Genomic DNA, 23,426 nt, shown 5'->3' on the forward strand with positions numbered 1-23,426 from the left:
GGCATATGTCCCATGCCTGGTAAAAGTGAATAGCACCTTCCCCAGGCCACAGTGATTGCTTGAGTGATGAACTGTCACTTCTTGTACAGTGGGGGCCAAGCCTTGGACTTCTGCAGACACAAATGGAAGTGAAGCACGTCCTTTCCACTAAAGGTGCTGTATTGGGTTGAACTACATCACCCCAGAAGATATGTCCACCTGGAGCCTCAGAATGTGACCTTATCTGGAATAAGGTGTTTGCAAACATAACTTCAGTAGGGAATTCGAGATGAGATCATCTTAGAATAGAGTGAGCCCTAAATCCAATGACAAGTGTCCTTATAAGAGACAGAAAAGGAGAAAATACAAATACACAGAGGGAAAGGTGATGTGACAATGAAGCCAGAGACTGAAGTTACGCAGCTACAAGGCAGGGATGCCAAGAATTGTTGGCAGCCACCAAAAGTGAGGAGAGAAGCATGGAGCAGATCCTCCCTCAGAGCCTCTGTAAGAAGCCAGCCCTGCCAACACCTTGATTTTGGACTTCTGGCTCCACAATTGTGGGAGAATAAATTTCTGTTGTTTTGAGCCACCCAGTGTGTGGTGATTTGTTAAGGCAGCTCTGGGAAATGAATACAGTTACTAAGCTGGCAGTACGCAAGCCTACAGCTGCTGGTGGCCATCTTCCCACCACATGGGCAAAACCTAAGCATATAGCCAGCACAGCAGAAAGCAGAGCCCAGAGCTGGAGCAAGACACATTCCTGTAGACTTCATTTTAAAATGTGGAGCTAACCCTGCCTGAGAAGTCAGATTTACTCCTATACTGTTTTAAGTTTTTGGACCCTAAATTGCCTCATAGGCTTACATTTGAGTCCTGTCTGAGACAGTGAAATAAATGCTTTCTTTACGAAAGGTACACACACAATGTTGCAATCACAGAACAGAGCTCATCTAACACTACTTAAGGGAATCCAGGAAGGCTTCACTAAGGAAGTATCATTGATGCTGAGTCTTGAGTGGAATTTTGCCAGGAAATAATTCATCTGATGTCCCATCTCTGCATCATTCTCTGTGAGATTCTTTCTGGGGAGGCACACAGTCATTCTGCACATGCCCATCCCAATCTAAGGGCTCCAGGACACAAACTGTGGTTGGTCAAGATGTCTTAAATGAGTTTTGTTTCGACAGCATAGATCCCCACAGCATCAAGTGATTTCCATCCTCCATGCCTGGGACCTTGTGACCACTTGTGCCAATACCAACTTGCTTCCTGCCTTCATTCCCACTCCAGTCCAAGCCAATCCCAGCTCTTGCCTGGAGACACACCACAAATTTCTAACTAATCTTCTGCTTCCATCTTGACCCTGCAATCCAGTTTCTGCACATGTACCTCAATTGTACCATACCTCTCCAAATCAAATCCCTTCAAAGGCTTTTACCAGATCTGTAAATTCCCAGCACCTAACAAGTTCTTGGAACTTCATTTGGGTACCAATTATGTGTTAAATGAATGGTGAATAAGCAAGTTCATCAGGGCCTGGAGTCATGACTCAACAGCAGAAGCTTTAGACCTTAGGACATCTTGCAGTCATGAGTCACATCTCATGTTACATACCTGGAACATTCCAAACCAATTGAAAGAGGAATAATACATCCATCAGATTTATCTACTTCTGATTTTGCATCCACTCTATTTGTCTGACACAGCAGATCTCTGGTTCTTAATCTAAGAATGGTAGATCTACTATCTGGTTCTGGTTTTCAGATTCAAGTTTAGCAACCTGGGTGTCAATCCTGCTATCATCTACTTAAGCTACTGCTTCTGTTTCCCAACTGAAACCTGGCCCTAATTCTGATTCCTGGCTCTCCTTCCTTCCCATGTGCCCTCCTGTTGCAGGCACTGGCATGCCCCAGAACCCAGATCCCATGTCTCTCAGCTGCTGTTAAACAGAATGAGATGCTGAGCCCTGACCCTAGGGCAGGGTCCCATCCTCTGCTACAGAACAATTTTTATGTGGACCATTAGCCACGCCATCTGACTTTCTCCAAGCTACCTACTTCCTGATGTCCTGTCTCCAGCATGCACTCACCTGCCATGTCCATTTATTCATTCATTCAACAAGCACTCTCAGATTATCTTCTAGATGGTGCAGCTACAGTGCTAATGAAAGATGTCTGTGGTATGCTCTCCACCTCTGAAGGAAAAGAAGGGAGTAATTTATAAGTGGTAAGATGTCTGCATGGGACCTCAGAAACTGACCAAGTGTTCACAGTGGTTCACCTCTTACCCTGTTATTTGCCTTGACAGAACTTTAGTCAGGATTCTCTCCTTCCTACAGGTCCCTGAATTCTACTTGGCCCCAAACCTGAGAAAGCACTAAACACTGGAATGTGGCCCCCTTATTAGCTTGCACTGAGAATCAGCTGACCACAGCAAGACAATTCCTGTCATACCCCAGTGATCATCCTCCCCATCCCACTGGTCATCCCCCAGTTCTACTGATCATCCCTCTGTCCCACCGATCATCCCCCTCAACCATCCCACCGATCATCCCCCCATCCCACTGGTCATCCCCCCTGTCCCACTGGTCATGCCCCCCGTCCCACTCATCATCCCCCGTCCCACTTATGACACCCCCACCATCCAACTGATCATCCCACCATCCCACTGATCCACTGATGACCCCCCCGCCATCCCACTGATCATCCCCCCATCCCACTGATCCACTGATGACCCCCCCCCGCCATCCCACTGATCATCCCCTCATCCCACATCTCCCCACTGTCCCACTGATGACCGCCCCCTCTGCGGTCCCACTGGTCATCTCACTGTCCAGCTGATGACCCCCCCCGGCTGTCCCGCCAATGACCCCACCGCCGTCCCACCGAAGACCCCCACGCTGTCTCACTGATGACTCCCCCCGCTGTCCCATTCATCATTACCTGCCGTCCCACTCATCATTCCCCACAGTCCCACTGATGACCCCACCCTCCATCCACTGGTCATCCCCGCCATCCCACTGGTCATCCCCCCATCCCACTGACCATCCCCCGTCCCACTGATCATTCCCCGTCCCACTGATCATTCTCCATCCCACTGATGACCCCCCCCGCCATCCCACTAGTCATCCCCCCGTCCCACTGGTCATCCCCCCGTCCCACTGGTCATCACCTCGTCCCACTGGTCATCACCCCGTCCCACTGGTCATTCCCTCGTTCCACTGGTCATCCCTCCATTGCTTGCTCCCCTTTTACAATTTTAATTAAGCTTTTGCTTATCTCTCCCTACCCTATATAATGGAAGCCTCTTTCTTTTTGATTTTGTGACACTTGCCAATTTCTGAGGTTGGAGCATTCTCTCTGTGGCAATGGTCTTTCTTCTGAATAAAATCCCTCCTTATCTAAGTCTGGATTTGTTTCCATTTGACAGAATACATAGAAGAGAAATCTAACTTGGGTGGGAAGAGGAGGGGATGAAGATTAGAGAAGGCTTCCTGGAAATAAACTGTGAACAGAAAGAAAATAAAACATTGGCTGAGCACGGTGGCCCATGCCTATAATCCTAGCACTTTAGGAGGCCAAAGCAGGTGGATCTCTTGAGGCCAGGAGTTTGAGATGAGCCTGGGTAACATGGCGAAATCTTGTCTCTACTAAAAAATAGTAATAATACAAAAAGCTAGCTGGGTGTGGTGGTGCATGACTGTAATCTCAGCTACTTGGGAGGCTAAGGCGTGAGAATCACTTGAACCCAGGAAGCGGATATTGCAGCGAGCCAAGGTTGTGCCACTGCACTACAGCCTGGGTGACGGGGGAAAAAAAAAAAAAAAAAAAGAAGGAAAAGAAAATGTTAACCAAACTAACACGGAGGACATGCAGGGATTCCAGGCTGTCAGGTGGCATGCGTGACTCTCTTGCCATGTGGCAGTATGTTCAGGTCCTCACCAAGACCACCATCTCTGATCTGTGCTCCATAAGCCTGAATGGAATGCTTCACGCCACCTGCACCTGGCAATGCTCCCAAACAACTGCACCTGGCAAGCTGGCCTAGCTCCTTCCTCGGTCCAGGCCTAGCCTTCCGCGTGTGCCCACAAAAACACATGCACACGTGTTCTTTCTCATTCAAATGTGTGATCCCTACCCTCAGCATGCCACAGACACCTCAAGTGAACTCTAGCATCTCCAGAACACCCAAGGGGTCAAGTAGTTATTATAATAGATGTAGGCCATCTCTACCTTTTCATGGAATCTCTGTTCATGGCATCTCACTCTGTAGGCTTAGGCAAAATTCCTGTAGCCTAGAGAGATCTGAGACTACAAGTACATGAAAAATGCAAAGCGGGTAAGCTTGACTGGAAACTGCATGAGGACTGGAAACAGGTCTGACTCATTCAGCATCATATCCCTACCACCTAGAACAAGGCCCCAACACAGTAGGGGATCAAATATTTGTTAAATAAAATGTCATATCAGCTCACGTGAATAATTCCATCACACAGTTTCCTCTGACACTATCATCAAGCAACATTTTAAAGGGGAAAACAGTGGTTGCCCTCCATGATATGAAACACACAAGGCTAGCAATGCACTCTGAACATCCCTATTTCCCTTAATAGCCCATTATGCACATGCCAGCCATCTTTCATGATGTAAATGTAACTCTAGAGTCGTATGACCGTAAGTATCAATGCCTTGGAAGTGTATCTGAGCTGCTACAAGAGAGATTATGTTTTTTCCTCACTGCTACAACTGCCGGAAGATATGTTTAAATCATTACTTGAAATTTCTTTCCCAACCAAATCTCTTCCCAGAGCTGTTAACAAGAAACAAAATGTGCTGACTTGAGTTTCACTTTCTTCCCATTCCTCTGCCTTCCTCTTGTGGGACCCCCAGTGAATCATGAAACGGCTTTGATCAGGTAAGAGTGAAAAAAGCAAAGAAAGAAGCCCAGTCTGTCAAACATGCAGATCCTAGAGGACAGAGACTCTGCAGCCCAGTTCTACCAACGGACGTAACCCCCGAAATAATTGGCACCTATTTCAATCAACTATTCATCTGACAGCCTTCTGATTTTATTATATTATGAAGCCATTTATTTTCAAGAAAACTATATTTGTTGCTTAGTTGATACATGATGAAGTAAACCGAGAAAACACACTCCTAATTCTCAGGCCAACTCTTTTAAGGCCTATAAAAAATGACATAAATAGATTCTGATGTTGCTTCATTTCTGCAGAAGGGTGTTTTTATATTATGTTCTTCTATCAACACAGTAAGTACAGATTGCATCTTAAAGCTCTCATCTAGTGCTGGAGTTTCCAAACACAATGGCTTTAACAAGGAAATGACTTTGAAAAGGAAAATAAAAGAATGTGATTTCTCTGGGGCTAAGTATGGGAGAGAAGCACACTTCTTGTCATGACTTGGGAGGCATGCAGAGACCAGCTGGCAAGGCTCTGATCACAGAAGCTAATCCCTCAGGAGAAAATGGGTAATCCCAGGGCCAAAATTCACCCAAAGAACCAGAACAAATATGGGCTTGGGTCAGACAGAACTTCATTAATCAGGGCTCAATCCAGCAGCCATGATTGGGGAGATGCCATGTAAAGAGGAAAGCAGAGATTGAAGTGATGCTTCTACTTGCCAAGGAATGCCAATATCACCAGCAAACCACAAGAAGCAAGGACAGAGGCTGGAAGAGATTCCTCCTCACAGCCTCAAGAGGATCCAAGCCTGCTGACACCTTTATGTCAGGTTTCTGGCCCCCAAACTGTGGAGGCCAATTCTGTTGTTCAAGCCACCCAGTTTATGGGACTTTGTTACAGCAGCCCTAGCAAACTAATACAGTTGGCAATAGGAGTTAGGTAGCAGGAAATAATAAATAACTGAAAACAGGGACCACTCAGTTCATGTGAAGCTCCTGGCCCTTTTGAAGCATTTGCACAGGAATCTCTGGGAAAGAGATTCAAACTATCACTTGAGGCTAAATTCCCTTATACTTGGGAATTCACATTTATTCATTTGTATGACACTAAAAGAACATGAGAAATATAAAGACAACAAGCTAGAGGGGGTCAGGGCCCCATACAATAGCCATGATTCTGCTCAATGGCTTCATGCATAGTCAAACCTTACCAGCTGTGTGAGAATAAAGGCAGAGGAGGAGATCCTTCAACCCAGTCAGGTAAAGTTGACAAGGAATAGGTAGTATGTCATGGTCCAAAACTAGGAGGCCAGAATATAGGGATGGGTCCATCTCCAAGGATCTGAAGTGTATGCCAAATGTCTGGTGGGATATCACTGTGAGTTTGCAGTGACAGAGAGGGGCTCAGGGTTCACCCCTGGACAACCATATACAGGGTCCATCATGACAAAACCATTCCAAACCCTGGCAACTTGTGGGTTGATGCTGGGTAGAAGCTGTTGGCCCTGGCTAAGACTCAGGAACTGAACAAAATTAAAATTGCTGCCAAAGGCATGGGTGATGCTGGGTAGGGGTGATCATGGAAAGCAGGGACTAATACTGTCAGGTAAAGCCACACACTGATTGCATGATTTCTTCAATAGATGAAGAAATAAGAACCGTCAAACACTGATATTTTACACATATTAAACATTTCTCATATATTACATTACAAAGTTGGCATAATATTCCACATTCAACTTTTTGCATTCTTTGTTTCCTTAGGAAACTGTGTCTCTACTCAAGTTGTCTGAATTAATTTAACTCATATGCCACTGTGTACTTCCTTTGAGCTTGGGGTCCATAGCTGTCCTGCTCCACTGTCTCATGCCAGGTCTTTTCATTACATGAACTGCAGGATGCCCTCTCTCAGGCACAGTGTTTTGGGGGCAATGTCTCTAAATGATGCCTCCATTGAGGCAAAGATCACATGAATTTGTAATTGTTTGCATCTCCACCTCCTCTGAAACACAGTGACCTGCTGGAAAGCAAAGACCATGATTTGTCTCTGTATCCTCAAAGCCCAGCACAAGTATCACCTGATACATGCACTATAAATGCTCACTGAATTGATTCATTCTTAAGATTCAAAATGAAAAAGAAGCAAGCAGATTTGGTGAGCCATTTCTGACTGGTATTTCATGAATTCATGTATTTAACTATGGGCCAGCACTGTGCCAGGTAGTACATTAGTCATGTGAAGAAACAATAAGATTGATCACTGCTAAGGTATAGAGCAAATTTCAGGAATGGCAAGAATGGGCTGCCCTTAATTGAGCACTTAGCCTCTCTGCTGTCTTTTGCTCATTGAGCAAATTGGATATATATTCAGGCCAGTAAGAACACTCATAGGCTACCTGCTGGTGCAGATGGGCTCCTTACAAGATACAAATTGAGGCTGGGCATGGTGGTTCATGCCTGTAATGCCACCACTTTGGGAGGCCAAGGCAGATGAATCACTTGAGGTCAGGAGTTCAAGACCAGCCTGGCCAACATGGTGAAACCCTGTCTCTACTAAAAATACAAAAACCAGCCAGGCATGGGAGCATGCACCTGTAATTCCAGCTACTCGGGAGACTGAGGTAGGAGAATCACTTGAACCCAGGAGGCAGAGGGTGCAATAAGCCGAGATCATGCCACTGCACTTCAACCTGAGTGACAGAGTGAGACTGGGTCTCAAAAAAAAAAAAATACAAATTGACCATTGTTGAACACTAGCCATGAGCCACACATTGTTATGTATGATCTCACCCAATTCTTATACAATTGTTATCCTCACTCTACACATGAATAAATTGGGGCACAACATGATTAAGTAAGTTACCCAGATCCCTTTGCTACAATATGACAAATCTGGAACATAAACCCAGCCAGTGAGAAGTTCTTAACCACTCCCCAGTGCTGCCTAAGAGATTAGGGTTGGGATGAACCTACAGATTATAGGTTTTGGTATTTGCCAGCAATAAAAACTTGAACTCTAAGTGACTTAACATTACAGTAACCCCTGAAGGTTCCCATGCATTATCAAAGATAATGCATAAGGAATGGTTGGAAGTAGCTCTGCCCTTTGGTTCCCAGAGGCTGAGCAAACTTTACCCCCAGACTCACATTACTAACACAACCATGAATCTGGTGACAATGGTCATTCAACAGAAATTCATGAAGCGCCTGTTACATGCCAGGTACTATACTGGGTATTGGCGGATCTTTCCACTAAGAAAAAACACATGCTGATAGAAAAGATTGACAGAGAAATCAGCACTACAATCAGAGTGGCAAGTGGTACCACAGAGTTAAGCACAGGGACCCTGGAAGCACATTGCTAAGGATGAGGCAAGATACCCCAAACTTGTCCTCAAATCTCAACCCTTTTAAAGTGTCAACTGAATGGTCACATTCAAGTAGAAGCAACTGTTAGGTGACATGGTAAATAATATTCAATAACCAAGGATGACAAGAATAGCACAGGGTAGAATACTTAGCCCAGAAGCAGGTGGATGGCATTGAGAACTGGAAAAGAGAAAAGAGAGGGGAGGTGGTCAGGAGTCATTCGAAAGCTTCCTCTCTGGTCTTCCATGTAGAATCTTAGCCACATATAGTTAAGATTGAAGGTAATTAACAAATCAAGCAAAAACCCTCTGCTATTTGAAATATCCTACACACCAGGCAACATACCTACCATCTTTATGATAATATACAGCTTTGTTATGCCTTTTGGGGGAAAATCTGTATTATCCCCATTCCTTTCACTAGTAATACCTGATATTAAGTAGCACTTTTGAGTTTATAAAGAACATTCACAAGAATTATATCATTGGATTATTATTGAGCAGACAGGGCCTCCATTTTACAGACATGGAAATTAATTCTCAGAGAAGCTTGTTAACAAAATCTCATAATTGAAAAAGAGGGATTTAAAGAAGTGCTTCTGACTCCAAGGTTGGTTCTACTGCATCAAACTTCCATTGTTTACTAAAAACTTAACTACAGCATTAGAATCATAGGTTTTAAAGCACTTAATTGAATGCTGTTTGCTGTTTCATATTAACAGCAGCTGTTGCTACTTGGCAGTTACTAAGCCCTAAATATTAGGAATGGCTGGGGTGAAGAACAGCTTTGAAATGACACTCTATTTGATCAGGTTCTGCAATAACTGTTAAAATCATATGCATGTCCTTTGGATCCCTATAAAGCTTCTGCAGTATCACTGCACCTGCAGTTCCAATTTGCAATTTCCTCAGCCCTCCTTTGAAGTTATTCTTGCCAATTACCTGGTGTTAATATTAATTAAATATGATTTGTAACTCAAAATGTGGTGTTATCAATGGAACTCAGCTGTACAAATATAAAGTAAAATTTTCAATTGAATTAAATTGTTTCATTTCATTCACACTATTTTACAACATTAATACTTTTGTCAAATTGATTTTTGCCTGCTGGAAGTCATTTTCCCAAAGCAATGAACATTTGAGGGGAAACACTGCTCTTTATGTATTCTTTCCTTTCTGTCATTGAAAATAATTTGTTTTAATCTTAAAGTGAATCCATTTCAGTTAACAGAAACTTGCTTCTTGTTTATAACCCAAGAGGGGAAAATGCTTTATTTTAAAACTGTACTAAGATACATTAAAAATATGATCAGTGAACACGTTTCAATTGTACACTAGGGATGAAATTTTCCTTACTTTATTGCTTGACCCTCACACACACACACACACAAAAACACTATCAAACTTTTTGGCAACTGTCATTTTATATACACAAAAAAATGAATTAATTAAATTGGTTTATTACATTAACATTTCAAACAGAATCTTCCATCCCAACAACTCTCTGGTCCCTTCCAACTCTAAGACGTTAATATTCGGAACATATCAAACAACAGTCAGAAGCTTCCAGCATTTGCAAATTTAGGGGGAGAAAGACACACATAGAATATTTGACAGAATCAGGTCTATTCTGCCCCCTGTAATGTATGCAATGATGACTTGAAGGCCTGTCATCTTCAATAAGCCATTCATAAATATGATGACTGATTAAAGAAGGTGTGCCGCCATACTGTGCAAATCTACAATGAAAAGATATGTTCTCCCATATTCCTTTTATCTTCAAAGATAAAGCTTTAGCTTCCTTGCCCCTTATAATGATAGCAGTAGCATTAACATTTATTATCCTGTCTTCTTTTAAAAATAATATAATAATGTAAGACAAAGAAGGGAAGGAACCTGTCTAAAGACTAAAGGAAGTCATTTATTGAATCATGAGCCACCAGGCCCAGAGCTTATGATGGAAAAGCATGAGTGAATATTATTAACTCCTTTATTATAATGTCAATGAAACATTACATCAAGGAATTAAAACAAGACAGAAATAGAGGACTGTGGATCTAATAGCTGAGTGTTGTGTAACATGTAGGTCTTAACCAGCAGCAACTAAGCTATTCCCTTCCCTCAGGCCAAAAGACCAAAAGGGGAAATAAAAATAAATTAGGCCAGAAAAAAATCTCTGGATGTCTGTAATATTCCAGGTGAAGCTTCTTGGACACAAAGTGGGGCAGGTGAACAGCAGGTACACACCTATGTTGGCAGTGTCTATTGTGATCCTACTGGGAGCTCTACCTAGGAAAGCCAGACAGACCCTGGGATCCCATCACTTACCCCAGTCTGGAACCCAGAATTATCCATTAGGTTACCTCATTTACCCAAGAATCAGGATTGGGAGAGTAGAATTCCATAACATTTCAAAAGGAATTTGTGAACTCTCTATATTACAGGCTTCTCCATTAACCAAATTCTGTCTGCTTAAGCCCTTCTCATCCTTATTACTAACCTGTTGTCCTCCTAGCCCAAATCCCATCCCTGTCACTGGAAGCTAACCTTCTGAGTATACCCTCTTTCACCCTCTGTTAAAAACTGAATTATCTCCCAAGAAAAATACATTGAAATCCTAACCCCAGTACCTCAGAATGTGACCTTATTTGGAAAGAGGGTCATTGCAACTGTAGTTAGTTAAGATGAGGTCATACTGGAGTAGAGTGGGCCTTTATTCCAATATGTCTTCATTTTTATAAGAAGAGAAGACACAGAGACAAACACAAGAAGATGGTCATGTGATGGTAGAGACAGAGACTGGAGTGATGCATCTACAAGCCAAGGAATACCAGGGATTGTCAGCAAACACTAGAAGCTAATAGAGGCAAGGAGAGATTCTCTCCTACAAGTTTCAGAAGCAGCATGGTCCTGTTGACACCTTAATTTTTTATTTCTAGTCTCTAGAACTGTGAGATGATAAATTTCTATTATTTTAAGCCACTAGTTTACTATATTTTACTATAAAATGCCTCTTTTCAAGGACCTCACTTCATGTAGGACCCCTAGCCCTAACCCCAACCCTACTGTGCATGTTCAGCTACACATTCTGGCAAAAGTTCCTGTTTTCTTATGAAACACTGCTCATCATCCTTAAATTTTTTTCTGAGGAGCTCCTTTTATCATCTCCCATAATCGAAGTCTTCTTCAAAGGAGACTGAGAGCCCTCCCATGACCATAAACTCATGAAAAGAGAACACTCTACCATACTGTTACCTCCCCATTGCAATGTCTAGACCATTATTCCCACACTGTATTAGTCTGTTCTCACAATGCTAATAAAGACATACCCAAGACTGAGTAATTTGTAAAGGAAAGAGGTTTAACTGATTCACAGTTCCACATGGCTGGGGGTGGCCTCACAATCATAGTGGAAGGGAAATGAGGGACAAAGTCACGTCTTACATGGTGGCAGGCAAGAATGCTTGTGCAGGGGAACTCCCAAACCATCAGATCTCATGAGACTTATTCATTACCATGAGAACAGTATGAGGGAAACCACCCCCATGATTCAATGATCTCCACCTTGCCCCACCCTTGACATGTGGGGATTATTATAATTCAAGGTAAGGTTTGAGTAGGGACACAGAAAAACCATATCACATACCTTTATATGAAAGCTTCTCCCCATTGAGTCCATCCTAATTCCCCTATACTTCTCACCTTAGCAACCACATTTCCATACTCAACCATCAACTGTATGAGAATGAGCTTTGATCTATATCTCATTTCCTGCTTGGCTCTAGATCAAGCTTATAGAGCTTGGCTCTATATCTCATTTCCTGCTTGGCTCTAGATGTTCCTTGCTATTCTTCTCCACAAAGCTATGTACTGGTACCTAAAGTTTACTGTGTTCATTTTACTGTCTCTTTTCTGTTTATGGTACCTGCCTTTTCCTAGTTGCCCAGGTATGGAATTTCAACTTTAATTTCTTTCATACCCTCGAGCTCTGTGTCCAGTTACTAAATTCCATAGACTTCACCTCACAAATGACCCCCAAGTCTATCTCCTCTTCCATTTATATTATCACTGCCCTATATCAGGCCAACATTGTTATTGCAATGGCCCCTGAACTGGTCTCCTTGTCTTCTACTTCTTATAGTACAACCTTAAATATACATTCTGATAGATCCCCCTCTCCTCAGCAGTTTCCTCCTGATATAATTTGAATATTTGTCCCTGCCCAAATCTCATGTGCAATTGTAATCCCCAATGCTGAAGGTGGGGCCTGGTGGGAGGTATTGGGTCATGGGGGCAGAGCCCTCATGGCTTGGTGCTATCTTCAGGATTGTGAGTTCCCACAAGATCTGGTCGCTGAAATATGTGTTGCACCTCCCCCATTCCCAACTCTCTCTTTCTCTTGCTTTCACTATGTGGTGTGCTTGCTCCTGCTTTACCTTCTGTGATGATTGTAAGCCTCAAAAGGCCTCCCCAGGAGCATGCTGCTATGCTTCCTGTACAGCCTGCAGAACCATGAGCCAATTAAACCTCTTTTCTCATAAATTACCCAGTCTTGGGTATTTCTTTATAGAAATGCAAGAACAGCCTAACACAGAAGATTGGTGCTGAGGGGTGGGGCATTGCTATAAAGATACCTGAAAATGTGGAAGTGACTTTGGAACTGGGTAACAGGCAGAGGCTAGAAGAGTTTGGAGGGCTCAGAAGAAGACAGGAAGATGAGGGAAACTTTGTACCTTCTTAGAGACCAGTTAAATGCTTTTCACCAAAATGGTAATAGTGATATGGACAGTGAAATCCTGGCTGCTGAGGTCTCAGATGGAAATGGGGGACTTACTGGAATCTGGAGTAAAGGTTACCTGTGTTATGCCTTAGCAAATAACTTGGCTGCATTCTGTCCATGCCTTAGGGCTCTGTGGAAGTTTGAACTTGAAAGTAATGACCTAAGGTATACGGCAGAAGAAATTTCTATGCAGCAAAGCATTCAAAATGTGGCCTGGCTGCTTTCAATAACCTACATTAGATGTGGGAGCAAAGGAATGACTTAAAGCTGCAACTTATATTTAAAAGGGAAACAGGGTATAAAAGTTTGGAAAATTTATATCCTAGCCATGGGGCAGAGAAAGAAAAAGCTTTTTCAGGAGAAGAATTCAAGCAGGCTGTGGAGCAACCACTTGCTAGAGATACTTGCATAACTAAAAGGAGCCAAGTCCTAATATCTAAGACAATGGGGGAAAGTCCTCCATGGCATTTCAGAGACCTTCATAGCCATCCCTCCTATCACAGCCTAGAGGCATAGGAAGGAAGAGTCCTTTCATGGGCCAGGTCCAGGGCCCCACTGCCCTGTGCAGCCTCAGGACACTGTTACCCACATCCCAGCCACTCCAGCTGTAGCCTTGGCTCAGACAGCCCCAGATATTGCTCATGCCACTGCTCTGGAGAGTATGAGCCACTATAAGCCTTGGCAGCCTCCATGTGGCATTAAGCCTGCAAGTGCACAGAGTGCGAGAGTGATGAGGCTTGGTACCCTCCGCCCACATTTCAGAGGATGTATGGAAAATCCTGGGCACCCAGGCAGAAGCCTGCTGATGGGGCAGAGCCATCACAGAAAACCTCTACAATGGCAGTGCCAAGGGGAAATGTGGGGTTGGAGCCCCCACACAGAGTCCCCAATGGGGTAGTGCCAAATGGAGCTGTTAGAAAGAGGCCACCATCCTCCAGACTCCAGAATAGTAGATCCACCAGCAGCTTGAACCCAGGTTGAAGTGCATTGGTGCAATCTCGGCTGACTGCAACCTCCACCTCCCAGGTTCAAGCAATTCTCCTGCCTCAGCCTCCCAAGTATCTGGGACAGCAGGCACATGCCACCATGCCTGGCTAATTTTTGTATTTTTAGTAGAGACTGGGTTTCACCATGTTGGCCAGGCTGGTCTCAAACTCCACCTCAGCCTCCCAAAGTGCTGGGATTACAGGCATGAGCCATCACACCCAGCCTGGACTTTTGAGTTAATGCTACAATGAGTTAACATTTGGGGGAGCTATTGCAATGGAAAAGGACATGAGATTTGAGAGGAGCCAGGGTGGAATGATATAGTTTGGATATTTATCCCCACCCAAATATCATGTCGAAATGTAATCCCTAATGATGGAGGCAGGACCTGGTGGAAGGTGTTTGGGTCATGGGGACAGATCTCTCATTGCTTGGTGCTGTCTTCAAGATAGTGAGTTCTCACAAAATCTGGTCATTTAAAAGTGTGTTGCACCTCCTCCCCTTGCTCCTGCTTCACCTTCTGCCATGACTGTAAGCCTCCTGAGGCCTCCCCAGCAGTGGATGCCACTATGCTTCCTGTACAGCCCACAGAACCATGAGCCAATTAATAAATCTCTTTTCTCATAAATTACTCACTTTCAGGGATTTCTTTATAGCAATGCAGGAATGGTCTAACACACCTCCATTGTCTAGAAAACTAAGGATAAAACAAACACCCTATGATTTGGAATAATCATGTGTCTATGTCAAGCCTTCCAAATTTGTCTCCCATAATTCACTAAACAAACTATGATCCAGTCAGTAAAACCGTGCTGTTTGCTGATACCAAATATGGTTTTTTTTTTCCTTCTCCAGCAATAATCCTGTAGTCAAGAGATGCCTTGGGATGACACTAATAACAGCTGGGATATCAAGGGGCTATTTGTCTTTATCAAGTGCCTCCTGGCCCTCTCCCATTCAGAAAGATCTCAACTAGGGAAGAGCCATCACTGAGGTCTGATGATGACCACCATACACTCATAAACTTCATTCTCCCAGATTCGCAAAGGACACTTCCACAAGTCTGATTTTTTTTAAATGAAAAACATTCTAATCAAACTGTACAAGCAATTTATCACTAACCCAATTTTCATTTCACCATCATTCCATTATGATCTGCTTGAGTTAATCAGAGGTAAGAGAGAGGAAGCCTCAATTTATACTGAAACTTCTTAGCAATCGATGTTGCTAAAGACAAATTCAGAACAAAGTACAGAAAACATTATGAGTTGGGAAAATATACAATTTTATTAATGGGCAGACACTCCAAAAAATTGAATGTATACATCTCCTTCTCAGTCAAGCTACTGAGGTTTTTTTAAAAAACACACTACTAACATGGTGACAGATGTCATCAATGTTGTAGTAAGAGCTGTAAATGTTACAGAACTAATGAATTTTCATTAGAGACATCAGATAATTTCAGAATGGGTTAAGTTGCTACCATTTGCCATTCCCATTAATATCATTGTCATGTAAAAGGTTTAATTTTCAGCTATTTTTGTTCTAGATAAAACCTTTGTCATTAAAATGAGGGATGATTTTGATATTTAATATATTCCATGGCATACTCCAGTGTGGTACTAATTTGGCCTTTTCAGTATTCTGCATATTAATTGACAATCCATCCCTCCTCCATTCCCCAGATAAGTGAGAACTGAAATAGAATGGACAACCAATCAAGTCACAGAATACTGAAAAGATCAACACAGAGGAAATGTGTTGCTCTAATCAAGAGCATATACAAGGCACCAAAATTATTTTCTCCCATGCTAATGACTATGATAGAAACAGGAATAATGAATAGTACCATCTAAATCCTTTTATGTGACAGTATTACCAAAGCACAGCAATGCTCCCTAAAAAATAAAACTAAGTATTTCTTATTTTAGTCAAAAGAATAAAACTGTGGTTTCACTTAACTTTTAGAACAATTCATTTTGTTGGACTCTGCAACAATTGGCAGATTATGTCCTGTTTTGAATTTTTTATAGTAATCTATCTCATGCACACAAAATGTGTCCTCAAGTTGCAGAATGTCCAGGATCACTGTGGAAAACTTATTTCAATACATACTCTATTAGTTTCCTCCTCTTGCTAAATTATCACTCTGGTAAGAACTGACATCAGCTGCTTAAATAATACATTAACCCTGTTTCCAAAAGCTATTGTTTTCATTTGAGTGGGCATTTCCCCTAAGGATAAACTTTAGATTTTTACCCAAGAAGATAATATAATTTCTCATAATTTAGAGATCAATTGAATGTTTTGAATCAGTTTTATAGCAGTAATGATATAAATTCCCAGAGAGCAAAGATTATGGCATGATGCACACTTACAGCAGGTGTGAACAGTTGTCCAATTAAATCAATTAGCCCAATCTGCCCAACAAGACCAGGCCTTTCATACATTTTCTGCAATAGTACAAATGTAGAACAAATGTTAAAGATACTAAATATTGTGTATTATAATTTTCTATGTCCTACTATGTACAGAAAAGCTTGCAGTCATCTGTGAGTCTCTCAAGTGAAAATCCTATTTCAATAACATCAGACTTTTTGCCCTTGGTAATTATGGTTAAGCCCAAATCATTCCCATTATCTTTTTCTGAGTCGAGGCCTCTAAGAAAAACAATAAATTTATCAACATAATGTCTTCCTTCAGGCTCAAAATTACTGAAAAACAATCAATGGACACTTTAATTTTTCCACAAAATATTATTACTCTTATAGAAAAATGCATTCATTCTTAATAAGAATAATAGTACTTAAGTAACAATAACATATTTAATTCACAAAGATACGTTGTTGACAAATCAGCAGTTAAGATTTGTGCTCTAAGTTGTTCCTTTGTTTTGCTCTGTGTTTTCAAAGTAGTGGAATGCATTAACAACCTCATGGGTACACATACAAGATGGTGAAATGCCTAGACACTTGGATAAGCACCTAAAAAAAAAGCTCAGGACGGACATCAGCAGTACCTCATTGTAAACAAGTTTTTACATCTTGCCCTTCATCACACCCTAAGCTTCAGAGTTTTAAGAATAAAAACGCAAAAAGTCAAATATGACAATAAGAATATTGCTTAAGTATAGCCTTGGGGGCTACTTCGGCATTGTTTTAAGATGATTACTAGACTTAATCCCTCTAGTGTTGGATGTTAAATTCCACTGACTTTTTTTTAAATGTAATGACTTGCTAATGTAAACTTCCATCTAGAACAATCAAATAGTATGTCATTTATTCAAATTTACAGCGGCTCTAATGTGCCAGCAAACTCCCTTGTCAAAACAGACAACTTTAAAAAATGTTCACTTGAGTCAGGAGTCCTACTTCCTAAATTAGCACCAAAGTGTCACCTTGATAGACCTATGAACAACAAAATCATTTATAATAAACCCAGCTTCCCTCTAGAGTGGACAGCCCAGTTCATGCATCTGTAGGAGTTCTAATTATTCCCTACAGATAAGAGAGCACTTGGAGATGTTCAGGCATCAGCAATCTGTCACCTCCAAATACAGTTATCTGATAAATATATGCTTACCAATCTCCCTCGAGATCTGAGTGAAGGCCTCCACACCGCTCTCACCATAGTTCCCCTCAGAAGCCAGTGTTGACACATAATTCCATCCCAGTGCTGTCACGATGTCCACCATGGCTTGGGCTTGGTAGGAGTCAGGCGGAACCACTCGAGAGAAAAAGTCATACCTGGTGTTATCACTTAGCTCTGGGGCTGTGGATGCATAGCTGATTTGAGGTATCTGCAAAACAAATGATGGGTCATTTCAACCCATGAAGAATCTTGAAGAATGATGGATTGTCATACGAGCTAAACAGCCAAGGCTATACCAGAAACCTAAACATATCAACCTGAAGCCAAAATACAGTTTTATGATTACCAATTTAATTAGAAAGTATTTTTGAATGGCCCATAGGCTTACTTTCTCTCAATGCACAATATTTCTAAACAGTGAGAAAGAATTTCATTTTGCTTTAGTTTCCATCGTTTCTGGAGCCAAAGCAAAACATTTGTGCTTTTTGTTGATGTTGCTTTTTTAGTCTGTACATGATAAGCTCTGGTGCAGAAAGGAGAGAAAAATGAAGGCATATACTTCAGAAAAGGTCATCTCTGAAACTGGCTTTGGCTTTATAGGACATAAATGCTATACAATGACTAACAGGGAATTTAATATGAGATTTTTTTACACTTGATACCATTCCAGTCTTAAGACTACATTTTTAGTAAATTATTGTAAATATATAGTTTTGCAAGTTCTATTGACTGTTTATTGATATAATCAGAGTGCCACAAAAAGATTTGAGAATTGCCAGCAGCCACATATCCTCTCATAGAAACATCATTCTAACCCCCTTCAAAACATCACAGAAAAGGGAATCCAGACCATAAATTCTTTAGAAGAGACTATTTTTCTTTTAATGGGGTGAATTGCCAGAAATTCTTCGAAACGAGGAATCCTATGTCATTTCTCAATAATGTGGGAGAGTGAGCTATGTGATTGTGTATAGTAACTCCTCTGCTGCCATGCTGTGGTGTGAGTGAAAGTTCAGAGATCAAAGTGACTCCAAGATGCCCTAACTCAGGTAGCTTAGTTGAAGATGCAGGTTTGACTTGTACATGAAAAAAATAACTTTATGCTACATCACATGTTGCAGCTAATGTCAGTGCTCAAAGAGGATGTCGGAGTTGCACTTCCATCTTTCCCCACAGGGCTGCGCACACTCTGGGATCCAAGACAGACGATTCCCAATCCATATAAACGTTTCAACTCCACCCTTGACATATTTGTAAAGCTCTCAACATCTAAATAACCTTCCTAAGTCTAGAGAGTCCTATTCCCTACTAGTGGCCAGTGAAATAACAGTGAAGTTCCTAAAACGTAAAAGTCACGCCGGGAGCAGCAGGAGAGCAATGTGCTTGGAGCTGTCCATGGTGCTGACCATTCATTCAGCTTCCGTGTAACTTGGATCCACCTGCATTGGCCATAACAATGAGTACCCAGAATAGCGTGGCCCATTTAACCCCAAATTCTTTCTGGTTCTGTTCTCCTAGTGGGGACTGTGTTAACTTATTTGTTAACACTGTGGGACCATGAAAACCATCTGACCCACCTCCTCCTGCCCTTTGCCTTCTCTGCCAGATATACTGGCCTTACCTTGACAAATTTTTCCCCTGGTTAGATTTTGTGACTCCATAGTACATGACTACTCGCAAGGACACCCCTCCAAATCTCAAACCACACACCAAATCTTGCCCTTTTTCACCTTTTCTTGTTTGTTTTCAGAGGACCTGGGAAGGAAACCATGGATAACTTAGTGAGATCTACCTCTTACTAGGTAAAAATTTCCCAAATATCAGAAGTATGTGCATTCCTATATTCTAACGAAAATAACTCAGCCATCTGACTTTCACTTTAGAAGAAATTCTATGTATGTGCGAGTAGGGGTTGTGTGGGGGGAAGGGAATAGGGGAGCATTCTATAGCAAATTATATAGCACTACACCATTTCTTTGTCCTATTTGGATACTGATACTCCCACTTCCTGAGCTACTAAGAGTCCAGCAGTAAAATGACTTACACAACTCCCACCCTGCCTACAATAATGAGCCACCCTTTCTAAAAATGAGCAGAAAGTGTGAAAATTGAGTGTTTGAAACCAAAACTAATTATCTCAAATTACTACCTTCAGTCAGTCACTTCCAGGCTGTTTAATTAGCAGTCAGCCTCATGTTTAGGATTAATTAAACAGGTGTAAAGGGTATATAAAATAAAAGTGCAGATAGAAGATGGTTGTTTGATTAATTCAGTAATGGATTTTCTCCCCAAAGTCTTGAAGAGTTTTCTCTTTGCAGATCAATGTGTGGGAAAGTAATGCGAGAGTATGTTTGTATTTTTATTTTTTCACTCTACAATAATACACATCAGGGTATATGAATAATATTTCAAGACAAGTTTTCAAGTTTTCATGAAGTCACATCTCATTTTTATTTTATTGTGGTAGACCACTAAGCATTGGTTCATTAAGCATTTTAATTTCTGTGCCAGCATCCCCAGTATTTCTACCACCCACAAATTAAACCCCTACTGGCAACTGACGTAGAAATTTTTTAAAGACCTGGAATGTTTCCTTTTATTTTCCCTACATCAAATCCACTGTAACTACCCCGTTAACCTTGGAGGTTTCATCTACCAGAAACACAACAATGGCAAAAAAGGTGGTGAACGGTGAAGAGAAGTGGAGGAAAAAAATGAAAGGAAAAAGAAGGAAAGCATCCCAAGAAAAGAAGTTGCTAGGAAAAGCACCCATTATCAGTTCCCCCATCCTTCAAAAAAAGTAGTGTCTTTTACAAGCCTCTGTTAACTCCCATTGCCAATGTAAAGGATAAAATACAAACTCTTCGGTCTGGTCCACAAAGATCATCAGATTCTGTCTCATCTTCCTCCCCTGACCTGTACCTTCTCTCCATATTCTCACAGCATCTGCATCCTTCTCCATACCAGGGAGATTTAATGCTCTCCTCTATCTAATGATCTTCTACATAAATTCAATATCCAGCTCAAAAGTCACCTCCACCTGGGGACAGTTTCACTAACTCCATCAGGCAGAGTTGTCTTTTGCTATTCCTGTCTTCCAAAGCCTCAACCATCTAACATTAGAATCATGATTCTGCTGGCTTATGATCCTCTCAAGACCAAGCAGGGTCTCTGTTTCTTTATTTGGCATCCCCAACACCAGGCAGAGCAAGTGCTCAATGAATGTTTGAGGGCAATTAATTAATTAAACTGCTGCAGGAAATTTAATACAGCTTCTTCCCCACCACCTCCTCCCTTGCATTCCACCAATATATTGTGCAGGCTATTCTCCATTTGACCCTCCTGATCCTTCCCTATCCTGCCAAAGACCCTAGGAGGCTGCTCTCTATGACCATACTGCCTGGGCTTCCTTGCCTCTGGCTTCTAGTTGAGTTTGACCCAGAGGCACTAGCAGAACATGGGAGGGCTAGGGGCAACAGAAAGAAGTTAGAGTATTTATCCCCCAGCTTCTTCTTCCACTGACTCAGTGTTTCTCCACCTAACCCCTTACCCACAGCTAAAGCTTTTGCCAGATTCCAGTGACCGCTCTGTACCATTGCCCCTGTAAGGTCTCCCCACTGCTGTTGGCTCCTAAGCACTTCATCATCCCTTGTTTTTTTCTAACTGTGCCCACACTTACAAATAATCTTTTTGTGAACTGCTCTTTCATTACCCCTGGGTGTGCCAGAAGCCTGATGCACACTCCCCTATGACAAGTCTCTGTAGAAGACAACACTGCTGTGGCTCCCCAGTCTCAGCCCTGCCCTAACTTCTTAGCCCTTCTCTAGCCACCTGCCCTTCCAGCCTTCTCTACCACTGTCCTTAGGTGACTTTCTCATTTCCTTTCTCCTTCATTTCCCTAAGGCATCCTATTGCATATTTGAAAATACCTGTCATTCTGCTTTCCTTCATTTCTTATTTTCTTTGTGCTGAGACTTCATAAAAATATCATATGTGCTTAAATAAGGCAATATTTCTATTACTCAAATGAAGCATATTTGAGTCAATTAATTATACAACTCAGGACACTCATCATCCTCTTTTTTTAAAAAAATTGTTTTAGATTCCACTTTTCTAATAATTACTTCGGTTAGGAAAAACGCTTTTTCTTCTCTCACTGTATTCTCACTTCAGCCTACGGAAGAGGAGCTTCCTACCCCCTAACTCCACCCTCTTTGGGAGCTCCAGAACAAATATTTCCTCTCTCACTCTCCATTCCTTTACTGACTTTCCCCAACATGGAGGGGGAAAGAAATCAAAGCCAGAGTTCTATGTTTATTGGGCAAAAGGGGATAGCAGGCTCTCCCTTTATTCTCTGACCTGTCCACATATATCTCAGGCTTCTTTTCTCTATAATGTCAAGAGACCATGCTGGGCCTCAATTCTTGGAAAGGAAGCCCACCCTCTTCTCTCCATATTCCACTGGCAACCAGACATTTGAGAAATACTTGAAGTCCATGCTACTCACTGCCAGTGAACTTTAAGTCTTCTGTGCAGGCAGAAGTGGGTCCCAAGGTTGAGATGTGGTGCAACAGTAGGAGGCACAGGTTCAAGCTGAATTATCTCGAATGCAGTTCTTAACAGATAGTCATGTGCCTGGGGAGTTATTTGGTGCTTGCCCAGCTGTTAATAAAGCTAATTACTTAATCTACATTTAACTAGCTATTCTGTGAATATTGGACTTGCAAACTCTGAGAAATTCCAAAAATTTGACTTGGATCTCAAGGAGATTAAAATTATATTTCAAAAGAAATTCATTTACATATATTATTAATAGGAGTTAGCAGAGATTATTGTCTTCTAGTGTCTGTTCTCCTTCTAGATGAAACCTCCAGTTTTTACCTAGCCACCCAGAACATGACTACATTTCCTGGCCTTCCTTGAAATGGTAAGTGAAGCTTCTGAAAAGGATCCTTAAAGGGAGAAGGCATGCCTTTTTCATGATCCTCCCTCTTTCTTGCTGGCTAGAATTTGGACATAATGCCTGGAGCTCCATTAGCCATCTTAGGCTATGACTTAGCAATGGTGGAGCAAAAAGCCACACCCTAGTCCAAGCCACTGTGATATCTGGATTCCTAAAGCCACTTGACTCTTCTTCCTGCTTCCATTCATGCTCTTCTCAAATCTATGCCACACCAGCAAGAAAACTGGTATTTTACAAAAATAGATCTTAAAGGCTGGGTGCGGTGTCTCACACCGGTAATCCCAGCAGTTTGGGAGGCTGAGGTGGGTAGATCACCTGAGGTCAGGAGTTCCAGACCAGCCTGGTCAACATGGTGAATAATTCAAAGATGGTTTGCTACTAATGGTGAACCTAAAATTTTAGCAGCAAATCATGAGAGACACACTTTCTTCAAGACATAGTGTGTTTTTGTATCTATATCTGCCTGAAAGTATAAATATATATTACACTTACAAAGTAATACGTTGATTTCAGATAATTCATTTGAATAGACCATTGAATTGTAAAAGGGTACATTTTCTCACCTCCTTTTCATGGGTATTGTATGAGTCATAGAGGCAAAGAAAACAAATGACTCAAGGAGACTAAATAAAGGGACTATTTTCAAGGCAGGAGCAGCATATAGGGAAGGCAGTGGAAAGCCACAACCCAGAAGGAGTCAGAGGTCGAGGTTGGCAGCTGTTACCCACGAGCCCTAAGAGAGAGAGCAGTTACAGAGTCATGAACGGAAGCCACTTTAAGGGGAGCAGTAATCTCTCTAAAAGGACACAGCCAGCCCCTGGCAACCTCTAAAGGA

The 23,426-nt window shown here is 41.9% G+C and overlaps 1 protein-coding gene across 2 annotated transcripts in view; it reads right to left on the minus strand.

Annotated features, from left to right (window-relative positions):
• The window catches only part of GRM8 (glutamate metabotropic receptor 8), a 938,300-nt gene that overhangs the window by 666,659 nt on the left and 248,215 nt on the right, over positions 1-23,426 (minus strand). For both annotated transcript variants that reach the window (XM_054495924.1, XM_054495925.1), the window contains one exon: positions 17,620-17,836. In XM_054495924.1, coding sequence (XP_054351899.1) covers positions 17,620-17,836 — 217 coding nt within the window. The remainder of the gene's footprint in view (positions 1-17,619; positions 17,837-23,426) is intronic.

This window comes from Pongo pygmaeus, chromosome 6 (genome assembly GCF_028885625.2).
Source record: "Pongo pygmaeus isolate AG05252 chromosome 6, NHGRI_mPonPyg2-v2.0_pri, whole genome shotgun sequence".
Lineage (NCBI taxonomy): Eukaryota > Metazoa > Chordata > Mammalia > Primates > Hominidae > Pongo > Pongo pygmaeus.